Here is a 20733-nt window from a genome sequence, read left to right on the forward strand (position 1 = left end):
CCCCCCCCCCCCCCCCCCCCACAACCTAAGAACTTGGTTTTGCGAACCTAATTTAACTAGTTAAAACATATACCAACGACCAAGAGCTAGATGTTCGAATCATAAAAACTTCAAACCGAAGCTACAATTCACCAAAGGGATGTCCAAAACAGCATAAGAAAACATCAGAATTAAGAACCGAAAGAAACAGAAGAAAGGGAGAGAAAGAAGACTGACCACAGATGCGCATAGGAGCTTTCAAGCGAAGAAGATTTGGTTGAGAGAGGAAAATTTGCCTGGCGTTCACACACAGATGGCGGATTTCAGCCTCTGAAAGCTGAACCTGTTTGCCTCCTCTCCCTTCCAACAGCCTTCTAATTATATCATCCAAAACTCCCTTCTCCATCCCTTCCATTGTCATCATCATCCTTCCCCACAGTTTCCTCCAAGATTCACTCCACAAATATCAACTTCTCTGCCCTAAAACTTGCCCTAATTCCTCAATTTCGCCCGTTTTAACAACGAATGGATCTTCAAAAGAGCGAAAAATCAGTATCGGCTTGTTTCAAGTTGAAGGAAATCTTCCAAATCGAAGAAAACTAAACATCCAACTCTTCTAAAGAAGCACAAAATCAAATCAAAGTCGAAAAGCTTCCGATTCACGAATTCAAACAACACAAACAAGAAGAAGAAGAAGAAGAAGAAGAAGAAGAAAATGAGTCAACACAGAGAAGCCGAGCAACAAATATACGAAAAGATTGCGATTCACTAAATCTCGGCGACAGAGAGAGAGAGAGAGAGAGAGAGAGAGAGAGAGAGAGAGAGAGAGAGGTTCTTACAGATTCGAGAGCGGCAAGCTCTGAAAATGGATCGAGAATGAGGGATAAGGAATTTCTCGATTCGTTTTGCATTTTTGTTGAAATCTTCAAGCGAGAGCTGACCGCGCAAGATAGCGAAATGGCGCACCTAGGAGATCTGGAATTGGCCATGGATGATGCGTCTACTTCTGAATTGGGTTTCTTCCATTATTACAATCAAAACAAGTAATTGATAATGTTCTTAACTTCGTGCTTATCTGAATCCCTAATTGATCTTCTCTTTTGGAAACATTCAAACTGATGAAGAATCAAGTAATCATAATCAATTGTAATGGACATTTTACACAAAATTTCATATATACATATATAAATACTTAACCACCTATCTAATATTTAATATTCAAATAGTTGTCATGAGAATAACCGAGGGGCACATATGTAGGCTCAAATGGGTTGTACACGGGTTCGGTTGGATTGAGTTGGAAAAATAATTTAGACCAACCTAAAAAATTTGGATCAATTAAGTTGATGATTGGAGAAACCTGAATATAATTCACAACTCAATCCAATCATCTATTTTTTCAAATTGGATTGTTGGTGCAGTAAGCTAATACTTATATGTAATAAGCCTTGTTGTTTTTGCTTACGTTCTCATATAACACCAATTTCAAATTTTTATGTTGGCTTTTGCTTACATTCCCATATAACACAAATTTCAAATGTTCAAATCTTGCTTTCAAAACTCTCTTTCGAAATCTCTTTGTCCCGTTTTTTAAAACTTTTTTCTTGAACTAGGGCCAGAGGCTTGAACATACGTCACTTGGCCGTAGGCGACGTAAGAACGAATAGGATAACTCACTTGTTGCTGGGAAATGAGTGTCGCACAATCGCAAGTCCGCTACTATCGAAGTGCGATTGTGACAACTTTTTTAATTATTTAAAAAGATTATATTTATCAATTAAATTAATAACGAAAATCTCATAAAGTTTAAAATATCAAACATTTACCAATCACAATGTATCATTAACCTCGGTTATAAATATTAAATCAGGGTTGGACCATGATAACAATTAATACAAAGATATCATTATCTCATTGGTGCAAAAGAGTTTGGTACACGTCCCATTTGGGGTAATAAGTAACATGTTGCCAACTTGGTGGCCACATAGAGGTTGCATTCTCAACCATAATGGTCATATCAACCACTCTTTAACATTTTTCAAAATGAACGATAATAAGTGTTGCACTTAAATTTTGACAATCGGATCAAATTTAAAGAAATAGAGAGCAGCTAAGGTTGAATATGAATCAATCTAAATTTGAGATGAAATTGAGCTCAGATGATGAAGCAAAAGGGCCAAAAGTCCATAAGTCTAGCTTAGCCCAAGTCGATCTGAGACCATGTGGCATGCCCTTACATGTCTAGAGTGTGAGATTCCACATCGGTTTGAGAGAGGAACAAGAGTGTGGAAACCTCTCCCTAGTTGACGCGTTCTGTACTCCTTAGTACTCCTTAGATAAATGTACTCCTAAGAAAAAAGTACTCCTTAGATAAATGTACTCCTAAGAAAAAAGTACTCCACACAAATGTATACCCATAAAAGAACTACAAAACAAAAAAACGTACTACTGTGAGGCTGATGGCAATACGTAAAGGGCCAAAGCAGACAATATATACTAATAGTGGCCTTTGAGTTGTTACAAATGACATCAGAACTAGACACTGGGCGGTATGTCAACGAAGACGTTGGGCTTCCAAAGAGACGATTTGTGAGATCCCACATCGATTGGAGAGGGGAACGAAACATTTCTTATAACGGTGTGGAAACCTCGTCCTAGTAGACACATTTTAAAATTAGGAGACTGACGATGATACGCAACAGGCCAAAGCGGACAATCTCTGCTAGCAGTGAGCTTGAGTTGTTACACAGGGTCTAATGATTCACGGCGCCAATTCAACATTGACCTAATCCTATTGGAAAAAAGGAGATGAAACTCTAAGTCAATCTAACAAATATACCTCAGTTATCAAACTCTTAGCTTGCTGCACTTCTTTTCTCTAAGAATGGGACACCACAAGCTCTGATCTTGCATCGTATGTGGAAAATAAGAGGATTTTACTGAAATAGATATGAGCAAGAAAGCTATGGGTTCAAAAGAGAAATTTGATTAAGAACATCATTCACAGAGAACGAGAGAGGGTACTTCTCAAATAACGGTGAATCTACTATTACAAATGAGTTCATCTTAGCTATGGGAGATCCAACTAAATGTTATTAGAAAAAAAAAAAATTAAAATTGAGAAATTTTGATTCATGCCCTTATCGACATATACATAGACCCATTAAAATTTAAGAATTCGTCGTTTATTATGTGAAGAAGAGTTACGATAAGAGATCACGTGTTGTATCGGAATGTGGTGGGAGAAGTTGATCGTGTATCGATGAATGATCCTCCTTGGATGATTTAGACTCGTTCATATCGGAATGTGGTGGAAGAAGTTGATCGTGTATCGATGAATGATCCTCCTTGGATGATTTAGACTCGTTCATGTAAATGACGTAGATTACCAATTGCATGACTCCAAGAAGGAATCCAATCAAATTGGGTACCTACTCAATAGATCAACAACATATCAAATCGACTTCAATGTCGAGATTTCAATTTCATCAAATTATACTGTTCTGAAAATTGAATATATTCATCTAAAAAAACTAAAAGGTTATTAGTAGAGTAACCAATATGAATAGAAAATGTCCTAAAAAAGCTCGAGTTCAAACACGGGAACACACGATAGAAACTAAAGCAAAAATAATACCGAGCAAGACCATACTTTTATTGACATTTTTGTGAAATTGTGCAACGGCTCAAGCTCAAACCCACCGCCATCAGATATTGCCATAAGACTTTCCCTGGGTTTTCCCTTTCAGGCTTCACCTCAAGGCTTTAAAACACGTTTGCTACGGAAGGGTTTCCGCACCCTTATAAAGGGTGTTTCGTTCTCCTCCCCAACCTATCTTCTCTGGCATTGGTTCCTTTCTCCAATCGATATGGGACCCCACTAAATCCACCCCCTTCGGGGCCCAGCATCCTTACTGGCACACTGCCTCGTGTCTAACCCCCTTTAGGGAACAACCTCCTTGCAGGCACATTGTCCAGTGTTTGGCTCTGATACCATTTGTAACCGCACAGGTCCACAACTAGCAAATATTATCCTCTTTTGGCTTTTCTTTTCGAGCTTCCCCTCCATTGTGAGAGTCTCACGTGGGTTAGGGAGGAGAACGAAACACCCTTTGTAACGACCCAGGCCCACCGCTAGTAGATATTGTCCTCTTTGGACTTTCTCTTTCGGGTTTCCCCTCAAGGCTTTAAAACGCGTATGCTAGGAGAAGGTTTCCACACCCTTTATAAGGGTGTTTTGTTCTCCTCCCCAACTAATGTGAGACATTACAAATTGGGACCTCGACATTTCTCCCGAGTTCGATACTCTACATTTAAGACCATAAAGTCTAAAAAAAATGCACGATAGTATGAAGAGAGAGAGAATGAAAACTTACTCCAATGTAGGGATCTTTGACAAGCACAGCATAGAAAGTCCAAACCCCAGAGTTCAAAAATATGCACAAAGTGAGAAGAAATGGCATATACTCCACACTTCTAGTTCTCACCACTTTCCTCTGCATCATAATAATTTCGTATGAGCTTCAAACGAGTTAGAGAAGACGGTCGTATCGAAAACCCAGACATATTTAGGGTATTTTTGGGAGTGATTTTGAAATGGTTAAAATCATTTTTGTCAGTCTGAAACATGTCCGAAATTTTTCAAAATCAACTTAATGTTTAATTTAACACCTCGAACACGTGATTTCTAACAATAAAAATTGGTTTTAAATGACTAAGAGTTTGTTTTGAAGGGTTTTACTAACCGCTATTCCAAGAGGCGAACCACAGTTCATAATGTTGAGAGCAGCACAAATGAATCCAATGACCTCGATTCGAGAAGAGCCATGTAACATCAAATACGATATCAAGATTGTTGCTCCCACGAATCCAACGTTGAAAATTGCTACTAGAGTTGCTGTTCTAACCTACAAATACACAAACATAGTTAGCAACAAACAAGAAAGACAATATTAACAAATCATTACAACAACAATATAATATTTTTTTCGCCCGTTTTGTAATCATTTTTTTCCAGTTTTATAAATTAAGCTTATAAATTTGATAAACCCCGTTTTCGAAAACCAACCTAAATTTTGAAAAGCAAACTAAAATTTAAAATATTTTTTTTAATTAGGATGAAAAATCAGACCCTCAAAAACCCTAAAATAAAATAGTTATCAAATAAGATTTTAGAGATCGAAATATACTAATATATCGATAAAAAGTCAACGACGTTGAAAATCAAATTGAAACCATAAAGTGACGTAAAAAACACGTAACGACGGGTCGATGGGAAGAACATACCCTCATGTTTGGAGGTGAAAATAGAAGGAAAATGGTGAGGTAGCAAATTTGAAGGGAAATTCCAAAGATATTGACAGAGACAATGAGAAAGCCATCAGGTTTGATTAGGCCATAGTAAGCCCACAAAGCAGCTGTGAGGAAAGTCGAAATATAAGGAAGACTGTCAAATTCTTCGGTTGATCTTTTCTTCAACACTATCCAAAATGTTTTCCTGCAAAAAAAAAAAAAAAAAAAAAAGACCATTCAATAACTTATCATTTTTCTTTTACGTCCGGTCCCGTCCCATTCAATCTGCTAACTTGAGCTGAGCATAGCTCAACTAGTTACTAACTCGTTTTGAGGTAACGTTCTTTAGAAGCAACTAAATCTAAACGGGAACTTTTTTCTTTTGTTTTTTTAGCCAAATTTAAAATCAATCTTAAAAACCCGCTCGAGAGAGAAAATTGTTTTAGCTTCAAAATCGGTTATTGAATGGGGCGAAATTTTGTCGAGAACTTACACGGGAGAAAGGAAGAACAATACAGAGATGATGTTTCCTGAAAAAGGAAAAAAAAAAACAAGTGAAATTTATAATATATAAAAGGAGAAGAAAAAAAAGAATTAATTATGAAGAAAATTAATTTGTTTTACCTATCACTCCAACAAAGAAAGGAAGAGCTTCCATGTTTAGAGAGGAAGAAAGTGAGAGATTCAAAAGAAAAGAGATCTCTTTATAATGAAACCATTTATATCTTTCCTCATATATAATAACAAAATCCTTCCAAAGCTAAATCAATTTAAGGAAGAGATAATTTATTTCAATTTTTTAATAATAGTTTCATATATATATACAAATTCATGGCACATGCAATCGAGCTTTAAACCAGACCCGTTCTCCCTTTTGTGCCCTCTAATCCAAAAAATGGTCTTTCTAAGAAGAAGAGCATATTTATCTCGACGACATCCTCAAAGTCGCCTATGGCAAGAGTACATCTAAATCCAACCAGCATGAGCCTACCCTAGTCTTACCATAGAAATAAATCTAAATACAAACATTTAAGAGACAGAGTATTTAATTTTTTTTGTCGAAGGGTAACACATAAATAAATATTGAAATCTAATCTTTAAGCAAAGCGTAAGAAATTATATATTTAACAAAATTTAGTATAAATCAGATTAATTAAGAATGTGAGATCTAATTAAAATTATTATAAGTACATGATTTGCATATCCTACTTTATTCAAACTAAGAATGAAATAATTCAAATAAAAAATGATTTATTTTTGTAAATTAAAATTTTCAAACAAAATGGCAACATCTAGATCTTTAAATATATTTTTATATTACATAAAATCTGTTGCCAACTAGACAAAATAATTAATCTCTAACCAAAGGGAATGTTAAGGACGTTTTAAAAAGGCTATGAGATCTTATTTGAGTTATAATATCCCATTAAAATATAAAATAAAATTACCGTTACTTTTAAATTTGTGTATAAATTATGTCTATGTAACTATTCACCCGACATTTTTCAATAGGTTAAATTATAATTTTAGTTTATAAACATTTTCGTTTATGTTTAATAAGTCCTTGAATTTTAAGATATGAGAACACAAGCTCTTCTCAACGGTCTTCACGGAAGTTTTGTTCTTGCTATTAAAACTTTGCTTAAAAGTTATTATCGTTATCATCAAAAGTCCTTAAGATACATGAAGCCTAACCGTTACCTTGCATGCATCTCAACTATACTCATGAAACTACCACGTCACCCTATTACATCTATTGTCAAGGTGACGTGTAGGATATGAAATCCTAATGACGTGGTTACCAAACTTAAAACTTATTCCCTCAAATCTCTCGACCCTAATCAATAAACCAATATTTTGTAATCTCGGTTACTACACATCCTAGTCAAGTTTCAAGTACCTCAACTAATCATATGTAACTCTATATCTTTATATCATAATATTTTAGTATCTTAGATCGATGGCTGTAATGGCCCAAGTCCGCCGCTAACAAATATTGTCCTCTTTGGGTTTTCCCTTTCAAGCTTCCCTTCAAGATTTTTTAAAACGTGTCTGCTAAGGAAAGGTTTTCACACCCTTATAAAGGGTGTTTCGTTCTTCTCTCCAACCAATGTAGAATTGTGGGATCTCATAATTCACCCGCTTCAGGGCCCAGTGTCTTCACTGACACTCATTCCTTTCTCCAATCGATGTGGGACCCCCGCCAAATCCACCCCCCTTTGGGGCCCAACATCCTTACTGGCACACTGCCTCGTGTCTACCCCCCTTCGGGGAACCGTCTTCTCGCTGGCACATCACTCGGTGTATGGCTCTGATACCATCTGTAACGGCCCAAGTCCACTGCTAGCAAATATTGTCCTCTTTTGGCTTTCATTTCGAGCTTCCCCTCAAGATTTTTTAAAACGTGTTTGCTAGAGAAAGGTCTCCACACCCTTATAAAGGGTGTTTTGTTTCCCTCCCCAATCTATATAGGATTGTGGAATCTCACAGTGGCCGAGCTTCAAACCTATTTCCTAATAAACCTTTGTTTCCTTTACCCTAAGGATCGCTAGTCAAAATTCTTATTTTTAAGAAATATATAATAATTGGGAATGAAAAATTTTCAATGTTATACATACCCAAATATGTGGCGAGTCAGCTGTCAGAAGGAAACAATCTTCCAGCAAGATAATGATTCTCTTGATGATCTCTGATAACTTGCAGTTGACTCTGCAATCCAACGTGGGAATAAGTGCAACTTGAAAGCATTCCCTTGCAATTACTGAAACTGCAAACATTTAAGAGACAGAGTAGAAAAATAAAACTCATTCCACCATGTTGGAAATTTAGTTGGATCCAACAATGCATGAGAAAGAACAGAGTGTTAACTGTCAAAAGCATCTAACTAATCTTCCAAGATAATGTATTAAAAACAATCAAGTTGGAGGAGGCTACATTATTGGTGTTTTGATTATTATTATTATTTTTTGATATCTCGTCAGTCTCCCTATACATTTGATTGCTAACAGCTCAAGTCCAATGTCAGTAGATATTGTTTTCGCCTTCCCCTCAAGGTTTTTTAGTCTATCTCCCTAGACATTTGATTGCTAAAATTGTATGTGTAACAGCTCAATCCCACCGTTAGTAGATATTGTTTTCTTTGAGCTTTTCCTTTCAGTCTTCCCCTTAAAACGTGTCCGCTAGGGAGAGGTTTCCACAGATATTGCGGTTTCCACAGATATTGTTTTCTTTGGACTTTTCCTTTCAGCCTTCCCTTTAAAACGTGTCTGCTAGGGAGTGGTTTCCACAGATATTGTTTTCTTCGGGCTTTTCCTTTCAGCCTTCCCCTTAAAAGGTGTCTACTAGGGAGAGGTTTTCACACCCTTATATATAAAGAATGCTTCGTTCCCCTCTCCAACTAATGTGGGGCCTCACAATCCACCCCCTCCTTTTGGGGCCAGCGTCCTTGATGGCACTCGTTTCCCTATCCAACTAGGTGGGATCCCATGGTACGATATTAAATTCTAGGTAGGTGGCCACTCTTACTTGAACTTATTCTCGCGAAGCCTTGTATTATTTACATAGCTCTTATAAGACCATTAGACCAATCCAAGATGGTTATTGATAGTTATGTTTTTAAGGCTAAATAAAAATAATAAAATAAAATAACGCCCAAACCATGTCATTTGCTTCAAAAATATCTCTATGCTTTTAAAAGTTGCAATATTATTATTGTCCGGTCATAAAAGTTCAAAACTACTTTCGGAGAATAAACCCATTAGAATATTTGACAAAAAATCGATCTGATAGACTTAGAACGACGCAACAATGGATTCAATATGAAAAAACGGCATTTAAATACGTCGAGATTTCGTCCATCATTCGAGCGGTTTTTCTACTTCAATGACATTTTTCAAACATTTATGAAAAGTCAAAGGGTTATTTTTTAAACAAGTGGTCTTTATTTTATAATTTAGCCTTTTTCTTATGGAAGGCATGTGCGACCCATACAGTATTTACAACATTGAGATGGAATTGTTAAGATTTCAACTACTAAGTAAAGCAAATTTTCCTCAATTTTAAGAACTAAATGTACTAAAAGTAATTACCAGTCTATGATCAAGAGAGATAGAGGCACGGACCTTGATTCTCTCTCCACGGACCTTGATTCTCTCTCCCAAATCCCATTCCAGTGAAACACTTCCAACAAAAAGAAAATCAAATTCCATTGGCTTTCTAAGACATTTGCAACTTGAATACTGAAGGATGGAACAACGTTTTGAGTTTGCAAAAAGGAGAAACAACCGGCTTACATGCTATGAATGGAGAGTAGAATTGAGAGGGAATCTAGAGTTCACCTACAACTTTGATGCCAGCTCCTTTGTCTCATTCCTTTGGGGCAGCGACATCAGCCATAATCGTCTCCTGACCGCGCCAAAGAATCTGGTGCCAACTTGCCAAATTAGAATTATATACTACAATTATAAGCAACAAAGCATGTGCATCGTGTTATACCCTGAAGAAATCTGTGCGTTAGGTTACCTTGTCTATAACTCCAAATTCTCTCTCTCTTGACGTACATCCACGTACAATGGTCTTCTCATCACAGTTACTAACAAAATATTGAAGTTGTATTATGAATTATATGGTACGTCCGGACATGTGAGTTCAAAAAAAGAGTAGAAATAAATGTTGCCTATGTTGAGGATGGCTAGGAGGGAATTCCACATTGGCTAATTAAGAGGATGATCATGGGTCTATAAGGAATAAATCTCCATTGGTATGAGGTCTTTTGGGGAAACCAAAAGCAAAGTCATGAGAACTTATGCTCAAAGTGGACAATATCATACTATTGTGGAGGTGTGTGGTTTCTGATAACCTAGGCTTACATTTCCAACGTGCTTCGCTTTGTTAGACAGGAAAAAAGAGCTGAAATATACAAAGATCCACTTGTATTCTTTAAAAAAGATGCTGAGTGGATGAAAAACTTTCCCCCCCAATAATAATCATTGAAAATTTTAGGAAATGATTGAGATTTTGAATAGAATTCCCTTTTTCACCTCTTGAATCGAAGGGCTAAGTGATCCAGCAAAAATCAGAGTCAAATAAACTGAGTTCTACTTTAAAATAAATTACAAGGCTATAGGAGGATCTTGACCTCTTTTGCACGAATAAGAACGTCACGAGCAGCATCAAACCCAGCCCAATTTCACAGATTGTGGATCAAGAAGCTGCTCTTAGCAATTACAATTAAACATACTTTTGGAAGAAAAAATCTAAAAATTACAATCTCATTTTAATTGTTTTTCTTAATTATTAATGATGAACAAATTAAAAAATGAGTCCTGTAAGATCTCAAACAAAGGAACTCCTGATCATGACAAACAAGTTGATGTTCATGTCAACGCGTAGATAAACGAGCCAGATTTATAGTCTGAATACAAAACCTAAAAAATGTAGGCAGATGATATTGTAAAGCATGAGGAAAGAAATGCATGCCCTTTACAACTTAATTTCACTTGTTTCAGGTAGCTGAATAAATTAAAAGCTTACAGTTTCGTCATCATCTCGAGTTGTTCCTGTGGAGTTTATATAAAGATATATTGGTTCTTTTGGATCCATCCATTGCAGGTACATCAGTTCAGCAATAACTAGCTCTCTGACAGCCGGAACAAACTGAAAGCAGAAATAATTGAATGAGGAGATTTTAGGTAAGTAACCATATGACATGCTTGCGTGAAGCAGAAAACTTCTTCTATAAGATGGAAGTCAAAAACTATCTCAGAACGAATGCACAATCGTTTCTTAAACATTCAAAATCGATTATGCCTCGAAATTAATTTTTAAAAAAACCGTAATACACTTATATAGTGAATGTCCATTTCAATAAAGCTTATGCAAGTCGAGAGGAAATAAATGAAAGTCAGTTCAAATAAATTGAGAACTTGCCAAGAATTTCAAGAATTAGTGCCGAACTTCACATTCAGCATTTGAATGTACTCACAAAATCTATTCTAATGTGATCAAGATATCAAAGTACTCCAATTGATACTTTCAGTTCAACAAACAAGGTTCCTAAAACAGCATGACTCACTCATTCCTGAACTAGAATTTTCATCACTCTGTACGTCTCAAGAGGTCGAAAATATGTGATTATCATGAGATGCACCTTTCTATTTTTTACAAGTTCGAAGAACATGCTTCTTCTTTTTATTTTTTCTTCTTATGAAACATCTCGACAACACGTTGTTGAAAAAACAGTCGTAAATTCTCCATTTCTATTCGTTGAATAGTTCATCGAGTAACGAGTTAAATCGTATAGCACTGGACAAACACTAATTCAAGCACTTACAGGCATTCCGATGTAAATGATCCTTCCATGAAGTAATAGAGACGGCAACTCCGGCGGCGGCCTCCTCGACGTATGCTCACTGTAGGAAACTGATCTTTCGACCTTATCCAACAAGAAAATCACCAAATTCGCAACATGAGCTAACGAACAAAACTTAATTCAAACTATTATTACCTACATAAAGAAAATTCCGTTCGTTTATAGAAATTCATTATAGAAAAACAGCAAGAACAAAAAAGTAATAGGAAATTACGCGAAGAACATCCAACTTACTTCAGCTGGTGCAGCCATGTGTTGAGGAGAATCTTGGGCTTTATAAGGGCCGAATCTTGGGCCGGATGAAATGGGAGAGGCCCAATTACTTGGACCAAAATCTATTTCATGGCCCAATTTTTTGTGATTAAATTATCAACAAAAATAATAATAATAATAATAATAATAATAATAATAATAATAATAATAATAATCTCATCAATTTCCCTTAAATAATAATAATAATAATAACATTTACTTCAAGCACTTTGTGATGGGAGCTCCAAATACTTCCCTGTAGTATCGCTTTTCGCAGCATAGAGCTCACTATGAATGAAATTCCGAGTTTTCACCATTGTATTCGTGCGCATCATAAGCATAGATATTTCATAATTGTTTGTTAAGATTATTAAGGCATATTTCAGTTTTCCCATCAATCATCACGTCCCGATACTTTTTATAGAACAAAACGTTAGACCCAGTTAGGTCTTGGAGCCTTTGTTGGGTCCATTCCTTTTAGTACTACTTTCACGTCAACTTGTGAGTTCTCGATTGTGCTCATCTAAGACTGCACTTGGAATGTAACTCAAAATGTCAAAAAACATCGATTTAGATGCCCAAATCAAAGATAAATAGTCATTGGCAATGGAATGAAGATCACTCCCGTTTATGTGCCGCTAAATTAAACACTTTTAGTATGATTTTTAAAATATATATATGAATTTGATTAATGATATTTTTCACGGTCACGCTTGTTTAGATCGTATTGTTTGTGGCATCATGTCATTCTCTATACGCTTTTACGTTGGTTCTATTGTGTATCTTTTACTTTAGCTCATTGTTTATTTTCTTTATAATTTTGTGAACGTACAACTCTTGCCACTTTTGATGTCCACAACTGTCCAAGGTTGAACCCTAAGATTTAACGGCAAATAGAATGATATCGAGTTAATTTGGCACTATAATCTTCCAAAACTCTTCTTGTTCAACATGATTGTAGCAATACAAATAAGTAGGGAGTAGCCCAAGACATCATTTTGCACGCCCCGACAAATTGAATTAGAAGCCTAATTGTCGAGTGGCGACCTCGCCCCAAGTGGCAATGCGATGTGTTTAAAAACTCTGGGTCGTAAATAGATTCAAGCACAATTTTGATCGTTTCTTTCATGATCTTTTACTCAAACATACTAATAATGAGTTTGGTGAGGCGATGCTTGAAGACAATCCTCTATGAAGAATTTGTTTTAGAAGCACTCCGAAAAGCACTTTCGATACGTCAAACTCACTCAAACTATTTGAAAAAAACGACCCGATATGAACGGACCAAAATGAGGGCATTCGATGGCCTTTGCCATGGAGGGAAAGACAGACAACAAAGAGAGGAGTGATGCTTAAAAGGTGATTCGTACAACTTCTGGTTGTAAAGGAACCACAATGTGCAATAGTTAGTGACTGCTAGGGTGTCATGGCCCAACCATTAATTAACTTGGTATGAACCAAACAAACATTACAGGGAAGAACACAAGCCAGAAATAGATCACCCCGAGCATATCATGCAGATGTTACTCTTTTGGTGTAAGAGCCTAAACCCACCGCTAGCTGATATTGTTTTCTTTGGGCTTTTCCTTCTGAGTTTCCATTAAATGTGTATGTTAGGAAGAGGCTTCTACACCCTTATAAAGGAATGTTTTGTTTCCCTCTCAAACCGATGTGAGATCTCAACTTTGAGTTGTTTGGATCGTCTACACGGTCTCAACTTCATATAACGAGATCGACATCACACAAGGATGAGCAGTCAGATATTGACCCATTCAAATCAAAATCCAGGTTCAAATCCTACAAGATCCCATATGAAACTCCTCAAGGTCATGAACCAAACAAACACTACATGGAAGAACACAAGCCAGAAATAGATTCACCCCCGAGAATATCATGTAGACATCGCTCTCATTGAGCTGTTGGATCGTCTACACAATCTCGAATTCATATAACGAGATCGACATCACACAAGGATGAACAAACCCGGTAGGACAAGTTAGATCTGTGACCCATTCGAATCAAATCAAAATCAAAAGATTGTGCTGCAGATTCAAATCCTACAAGATCCCATATGAAACTCCTCAACCATCTTTCCTACCTATCAGCTAAATCAACCAAAAGAAATTGTGTAAGATCTAGAAAGGGCTATAAGGGACTCGGGTTTATTCCACTTTCCCTTGTTTTCGAGATCGACAAACGCATCTCGAAACATCTACATGAGTTTATATCAGATCTAAACTGAACTTGGGAAGGAGATATGTTTTGTCACATTCAAATTATCAAACAACATGATGGGTAGAGTTTGATCAGTGATGTTGGAAATGGGTCCTGTCAAATATGGAGAGGCTATCCAGATTTGGTGTTCATATCTTCAAAATCACTCCCTAAACCATGTTCATGGAGAAGAGAAATAGAAAATTGACATGTCAAAATCATACCAAGCTCTAATTGGATGTCAAATCAAAAACAACAAATAGGACATCACAACCACTTCTCTAATTTGAATCAAATTCAACTCCCTTGTCCAAGAAGCCTAATCATGCCCTCAATTATTCGGGACTCTCTGTATTCAAGCTGACACTTTTAACCTTAACGCTCCATGTTCCACGTCTAAACAACTCAAACAAGCATATCTCTTATCTCTACTCAAATGTATTAAGATTCACGAACTTCCACAACAGTATGATAATGTCCACTTTGAGCATAAACTCTCATTGCTTTTCCCCAAAAGTCCTCATACCAATGAAGATATATTCCTTATAAACTCATGATCAACCCCTTTAATTAATCGATGTGGGACTTCTCTCCCAACAACAAAATGGGTATATATATATATATATATATGATGTCCCATCCACATCATGTATATCTCAATGAACCTCAGATAACAATGGGAAATCCTAGATCGATAGCCACCAACATCATAGATTGAAACCATACTCAAGATAGCCACCAACATCATAGATTGAAACCATACTCAAGAACATATGGTTCGCCCTTTCGATCATTAGGTCAATCCATGGAAGTCATTTTACTTCTACAATGCACAATTATCCTCAATATCATACTAAAACTAAGTAAAACCATAATCAATGCACAGACATATACATATGGTTACAAATTTCTGATATTTACTTCTCTTGTCAATATAATGAAAGTTCTAAGAAAAGTACCCGACCTCAACATGATAGCCAATTCAAGAGCACCAAGAATCAAATCAGTAGTATGGTATGATTTCTCAAGGAAAACTTTCCTCTCTAAATATTTTTCCTAAAGAGTTCAAGATTCTTTACCATAAACAGATGAGAACAGAGAGAAAAACACAAGTAAATGAAAGGAAATGGTTTGGTCAGCCGATCAAAACCCAAAATGGAAAGAAATTGGCATTGTAAAGTTAATCTAAACCCAAAAACAGCATCAGAAACACAATCTTTCACAGTTTCTATAAGAGAAATATACTAATTATAACAACTGACGAATTTGTTCTTACTCTTATCTCATGATGGGAGCCATAATTCTCCTTAATTCCAGCCATTACAGCCTTTCTTGTTCTTCAATCTCTTTGCAGACTCTCTTTTCCCTTCAATCGACAAAAGGAAAGAAAGAGGAAAGAAATCCCAGCCAGGAATAGAATATCACATTATTGAGAAGATATATATATATAATTAATTGAGCACAACAATTTTCATCACTTACAATAACGACAACGACGACATTATATAATCAATCTCCCCTTTTCAATTTGTATAACAACCAAAGCAATCTCAAAAAAGAGAAAAAAGAAGGAAAAAAATAAAGATCAATGAACATTGAAAGGAGAGAAAGAGATTATTAAACAGAGAGTACAAACAAATTACTCAACTCCTGCACCTTGTAATGGCGCTGCATCCACGGCTGTAAGGGTTGGCCTGAGCTCCGGGCTGGCAGTTGTAGTATGATGCACCGCGTCTCGAGCACGGCACGGTGTTCCTCCGCAGAGCGCCGTAGCTGATGTACTGACTGGTGGCCAAGATACGGCGGCTGATTTCCGAATCGAATTCGAACTCCTCTCCGCCGAAACACTCCGCTATTGTGCCCTTGCAGGTCGATTGGTTAGGAATCCATCCGAGGCTGTGGTGGATCCCGAGACCACCGTGGACGGCGGTTGAGGAGCAGCTGAAGACCACAAACACAGCGGCGCAGATCAGGAAGAATGTCGAGGAATTGAATCCGGCCATTGCCATGCAAGAACAAGATCTCTCTCTCTCTCTCTCTCTCTCTCTCTTTCTCTATCTGAAGTCTCCTCGGAATTGACGGTTTCTTCAGCTCCGGCAGTCGCTCCGGCGATTCGTCGGTGGTTTCTTCTTCTTCTTCTTTAGCACAGAAAAAGCGAGCAGTAATGAAGCCAGTTGAAAGACTTATTTAGAACGTGGTCTGAAAATCTACCCTTATATTTCCACTTAATAACGAATATGCCATTCTTTAGTCTTTGTTATGACGTCATGGGATAACGACTCCACCCAAGTGCAAAACGCTGTCGTTTTAGGTTGAATGTTCATGTAGCTTGTTTATACTAGCATCTAGGGTCGAACCCCGATCATTTCATAAATGATACGAAATTGAGCTCGAACGATGAAATAGAGGACAAAAAAGTCCATTTAACTTGTGGGAACCGTCTCAAATTGAGTCGAGTCGTGACTCTTCGTTTAAACGGGTCCCGCTATATCCCTACCTGACTCCGTTCAAATCTTCTCCAGATCCCCATGATTTCTTGAAACCGTCCGAATTTCTAAAAAAATAAATAGAAAATGTTAGTTTGATTTATTTCGGGTTTTCATAAATAAAAATTATGTTAATTATGTCGTTATTTGTAAGCCACCTAACAATGTCAACTTAGCAATTAAAACAAAACTATGGGGGCATTTTAGACTTTTCAAGTTCCACCGAATACACAGCATGTAGTTGACCGGCTGTCTTCCTTTCATTGTTGGTGAGAAGGAAATGGTTTTTTTTTAATAAATAAATAAATAAATAAATAAATACAACTTATTAATAATTAATTGTTTTTAAAAAAGAAAATAAGAGGAAATTATTTTTAATGTCCGTCAAAGAATCTGTTAACCGAAACGCGTTTATTCCATGCTTTTTCTTTTTGCCGTTCTCTTTTTCACCTAACTCCCCACCACCAATTGCTCCGTTGTCTCCGTTACCGTCAACTTTCAACTATTTATTATATTTAATAAAGTGGTTTGTTTATTTTTTACAGCGTAATAAATAATTAAGGATTGAATGAAATATAAATTACAAATTTGCGCAATTTTTTTTTTATTTTTTTATTAAAATTGGAAAAATCAATTAAATCGAACCAACCGTTTTGCTAAATTGTTTATTTATTTATTTATTTATTTTTCATCCTAACCAATTATATATTATATTTATAAGTTTTTCAAAAAAAAAAATTATTAAAACTTTTAACAAATGACTCGAAAACTCGATCAACCTTGTTAAGGATAGTTGACCGTTCATTAAGGCAAATATCTAGATATTTGCCTTACATTACGGGTTACCATATTTTCTCTTTTACTAAATGCAAATATATTGTATTCATTTATTATTCTTTCCTTTTATCGCTATTTCCTTATTATTTGTAATTTACCTTATTTCTGTATTCTGTAAATGATTATAAATAAGAGAACTCTCACCACCATTTGGGTGTGGTGGATTAATCAAACATTCACATGGTATCAGAGCCCTTTCGGTTTAACAACCCTGATCCTTTCTTCTCTATGGCTTCCGAATCTTGTTATCATCTTCTTCCTTTCAATACTCTAATCCATATGATCACCATCAAACTTTCTTCCTCCAATTATCTTCTTTGGAAAAGCCAACTTCTCCCTCTTCTTGAGAGTCAAGACATGCTGGGCTATGTCGATGGAACTATGGTTCCACCACCTCGCTTTGAACCAGAAACCTCCTCAACATTCAACCCCAAATATTTGGCATGGAGAGCAGCCGATCAACGACTTCTCTGTCTCCTGCTCTCCTCTCTCACTGAGGAAGCCATGGCTGTTGTCGTTGGTCTCTCTACTGCACGTGATGTTTGGCTTGCGTTGGAAACTACGTACAGCTATCAGTCAAAAGCTCGTGAACTGAGACTCAAGGATGACTTGCAGTTGATGAAACGTGGCACAAAACCTGTTGCTGAGTATGCTCGTGCCTTCAAAAAAATTTGTGACCAACTTCATGCCATTGGCAGACCCGTCGAGGACATTGATAAAGTGCATTGGTTCCTTCGTGGACTCGGCACCGAATTTTCAGCTTTTTCTACTGCTCAGATGGCTCTCACCCCTATCCCCTGTTTTGCAGATCTAGTCTCTAAAACTGAAAGTTTTGAGTTGTTCCAGCGCTCCCTTGAGTCCTCTGACTCCACTCCTACAGCATTCATAGCCACTAATCGTGGCCGCACCCATGAAAGTCACCCTGCTTCCTTTACCAATCAGCGAGGTCGTTCTTATTCTCACAAAAACAACTCTTCTAATCGAGGACGAACCCACTCAAGTCAGGGTCGTCGACCACCTCATTGCCAAATATGCCGCAAAAAGGGCCATTATGCTGACCGCTGCAACCAACGGTATGTTCGACCTGATTCTTCTCATGCTCACCTTGCTGAAGCCTTTAACACGTCATGTTCTATTGCTGGACCCGATGCTGCTGATTGGTTTTTGGACACTGGAGCTTCGGCCCATATGACTGCCGACCCATCAATTCTGGATCAGTCTAAAAATTACACGGGTAAGGACTCTGTGATTGTAGGAAACGGTGCATCCCTACCCATTACCCACATCGGTACTCTTTCTCCTGTTCCAAATATTCACTTATTAGATGTCTTGGTTGTCCCTCACCTCACTAAAAATCTTCTTTCCATAAGTAAATTAACGTCTGATTTTCCTCTCTCCGTTACATTTACTAATAATCTTATTACTATCCAAAATCATCAAACAGGAAGGGTGGTGGCAACCGGTAAAAGAGATGGAGGGCTATATGTGCTGGAGCGCGGCAACTCTGCTTTTATTTCAGCCCTTAAAAACAAATCTTTACGTGCTTCATATGATTTATGGCATGCTCGTCTGGGTCATGTGAATCATTCTGTTATTTCTTTTTTAAATAAAAAAGGTCATCTTTCTCTTACGTCTTTATTGCCTTCTCCATCATTATGTAATAGTTGTCAGCTTGCGAAAAGCCATCGATTGCCTTATTCCCGCAATGAACGTAGGTCGTCTCATGTGTTAGATCTTATTCATTGTGATCTTTGGGGTCCTTCTCCCGTCAAATCAAATTCGGGTTTTCTTTATTATGCTATTTTTATTGATGATTATTCTCGATTCACTTGGTTTTACCCTTTAAAATTTAAATCTGATTTTTTTGATATTTTTCTTCAATTTCAAAAATTTGTGGAAAATCAATATTCTTCTCGTATCAAGGTATTTCAAAGCGATGGTGGTACCGAATTTACTAGTACTTGTTTCAAAACTCATTTACGTAATTCTGGCATCCACCATCAACTCTCTTGTCCATATACACCTGCTCAAAATGGTCGTGTTGAGAGAAAACATCGTCATGTGACTGAGACTGGCTTGGCCCTTCTCTTTCACTCTCATCTTTCTCCTCGTTTTTGGGTTGACGCCTTCAGCACTGCAGCTTATATTATCAACCGGTTGCCTACTCCACTTCTTGGAGGTAAGTCACCCTTTGAACTCCTTTATGGCTACACTCCACATTATGACAATTTTCATCCCTTTGGTTGTCGTGTTTATCCTTATTTGCGTGATTATATGCCTAACAAGCTTTCTCCCCGCAGCATTCCTTGTATTTTTTTGGGTTATAGTCCTGTTCATAAAGGGTTCCGCTGTCTTGATCCCGCCACCACTAAGCTATATATCACCTGCCATGCTCAATTTGATGAAACTCACTTTCCTGCTATCCCTAGCTCCCAAGCCCAACCTCTTTCCACTATTCCTATTTCAAATTTCTTGGAACCACATCTTCATCATATTGATCCATCCCCCCCTACCACTTCATCACCGCACATTCCTCAATCCAGTTCATCCCCGTGTGATATTTGTTCTGACCTTGTAGATGAGTCTGTGCAGGTTGATACTTCTCTTGCAGGTTCCACTTTGTCACCCTCGACTTCTAATTCAACCTCTATTGAACCTCCTGTTGATTTCTCTTCTTTGGGCACTCATCCTATGATCACACGCGCCAAAGCTGGTATATTCAAGACTCGTCATCCAGCAAATCTTGGTATGTTGGGCTCATCTGGACTTCTCTCTGCTCTTCTTGCATCCACTGAGCCAAAAGGATTCAAATCTGCGGCTAAGAATCCTGCTTGGGTGGCTGCCATGGATGAAGAAATTCGAGCGTTACAACAAAATGATACTTGGACTTTGGTTCCTCGCCCTGCCAACACCAACATCGTGGGCTCTAAATGGGTGTTTCGTATTAAATATTTGCCCGATGGATCCGTCGAGCGTTTCAAGGCTCGTCTCGTTGCCAAAGGTTATACTCAGGTTCCTGGTCTTGACTACACTGACACTTTCAGTCCAGTTGTCAAAGCTACCACTGTCCGTGTTGTGCTTTCTATTGCAGTCACAAATAAATGGCCTCTTCGACAACTTGATGTCAAGAATGCTTTTCTCAATGGAACGCTTATTGAACGTGTTCATATGGAACAACCTCCTGGGTATGTTGATCCTCGATTTCCAAAGCATGTTTGTCTATTAAAGAAAGCTCTCTATGGCTTAAAGCAAGCTCCTCGTGCTTGGTTTCAGCGTTTTAGCTCATTTCTTCTCACACTTGGG

The 20733-nt window shown here is 37.3% G+C and overlaps 4 protein-coding genes across 7 annotated transcripts in view; all 4 read right to left on the minus strand.

Annotated features, from left to right (window-relative positions):
- The window catches only part of LOC111465606 (serine/threonine-protein phosphatase PP1-like), a 3711-nt gene extending 2626 nt beyond the window's left edge, over positions 1–1085 (minus strand). The window contains exons 1-2 of one of the 3 annotated variants that reach the window (XM_023110078.1): positions 819–1085; positions 217–510 (exon numbers count right to left, since the gene is read on the minus strand). In XM_023110078.1, coding sequence (XP_022965846.1) covers positions 217–406 — 190 coding nt within the window. In that variant the 5' untranslated portion in view covers positions 407–510; positions 819–1085. The other 2 variants (XM_023110077.1, XM_023110075.1) reach the window with 2 other exon arrangements.
- Positions 1086–2969: 1884 nt separating this feature from the next.
- Positions 2970–5929, minus strand: LOC111465323 (bidirectional sugar transporter SWEET17-like). Its single transcript, XM_023109641.1, has 6 exons — positions 5896–5929; positions 5765–5801; positions 5266–5476; positions 4725–4886; positions 4356–4475; positions 2970–3410 (listed from the first exon to the last, which is right to left on the minus strand). The coding sequence occupies exons 1-6, from the start codon at positions 5927–5929 to the stop codon at positions 3183–3185; spliced, it is 792 nt and encodes a 263-aa protein (XP_022965409.1). The 3' UTR covers positions 2970–3182.
- A 4412-nt stretch (positions 5930–10341) lies between these two features.
- On the minus strand, positions 10342–15469 carry LOC111465735 (ATP-dependent Clp protease proteolytic subunit-related protein 3, chloroplastic-like). Of its 2 annotated transcripts, none has more exons than XM_023110260.1 (4): positions 15384–15456; positions 11603–11704; positions 10804–10926; positions 10342–10481 (listed from the first exon to the last, which is right to left on the minus strand). In XM_023110260.1, exons 1-4 carry the CDS (start codon positions 15426–15428, stop codon positions 10443–10445), a joined length of 309 nt encoding a protein of 102 aa, XP_022966028.1. In that variant the 5' UTR covers positions 15429–15456; the 3' UTR covers positions 10342–10442. The 2 variants fall into 2 exon arrangements, with proteins under 2 accessions (XP_022966028.1, XP_022966029.1); XM_023110261.1 differs by lacking the exon at positions 10342–10481 and adding an exon at positions 11876–11976 and having other exon boundaries at positions 10543–10926; positions 15384–15469.
- A 93-nt stretch (positions 15470–15562) lies between these two features.
- On the minus strand, positions 15563–16251 carry LOC111465728 (protein RALF-like 33). The gene has a single exon (XM_023110247.1). It carries the CDS (start codon positions 16114–16116, stop codon positions 15751–15753), a length of 366 nt encoding a protein of 121 aa, XP_022966015.1. The 5' UTR covers positions 16117–16251; the 3' UTR covers positions 15563–15750.
- Positions 16252–20733: the final 4482 nt, after the last annotated feature.

Source organism: Cucurbita maxima, unplaced genomic scaffold (genome assembly GCF_002738345.1).
Source record: "Cucurbita maxima cultivar Rimu unplaced genomic scaffold, Cmax_1.0 Cma_Scf00029, whole genome shotgun sequence".
Classification (NCBI taxonomy): domain Eukaryota; kingdom Viridiplantae; phylum Streptophyta; class Magnoliopsida; order Cucurbitales; family Cucurbitaceae; genus Cucurbita; species Cucurbita maxima.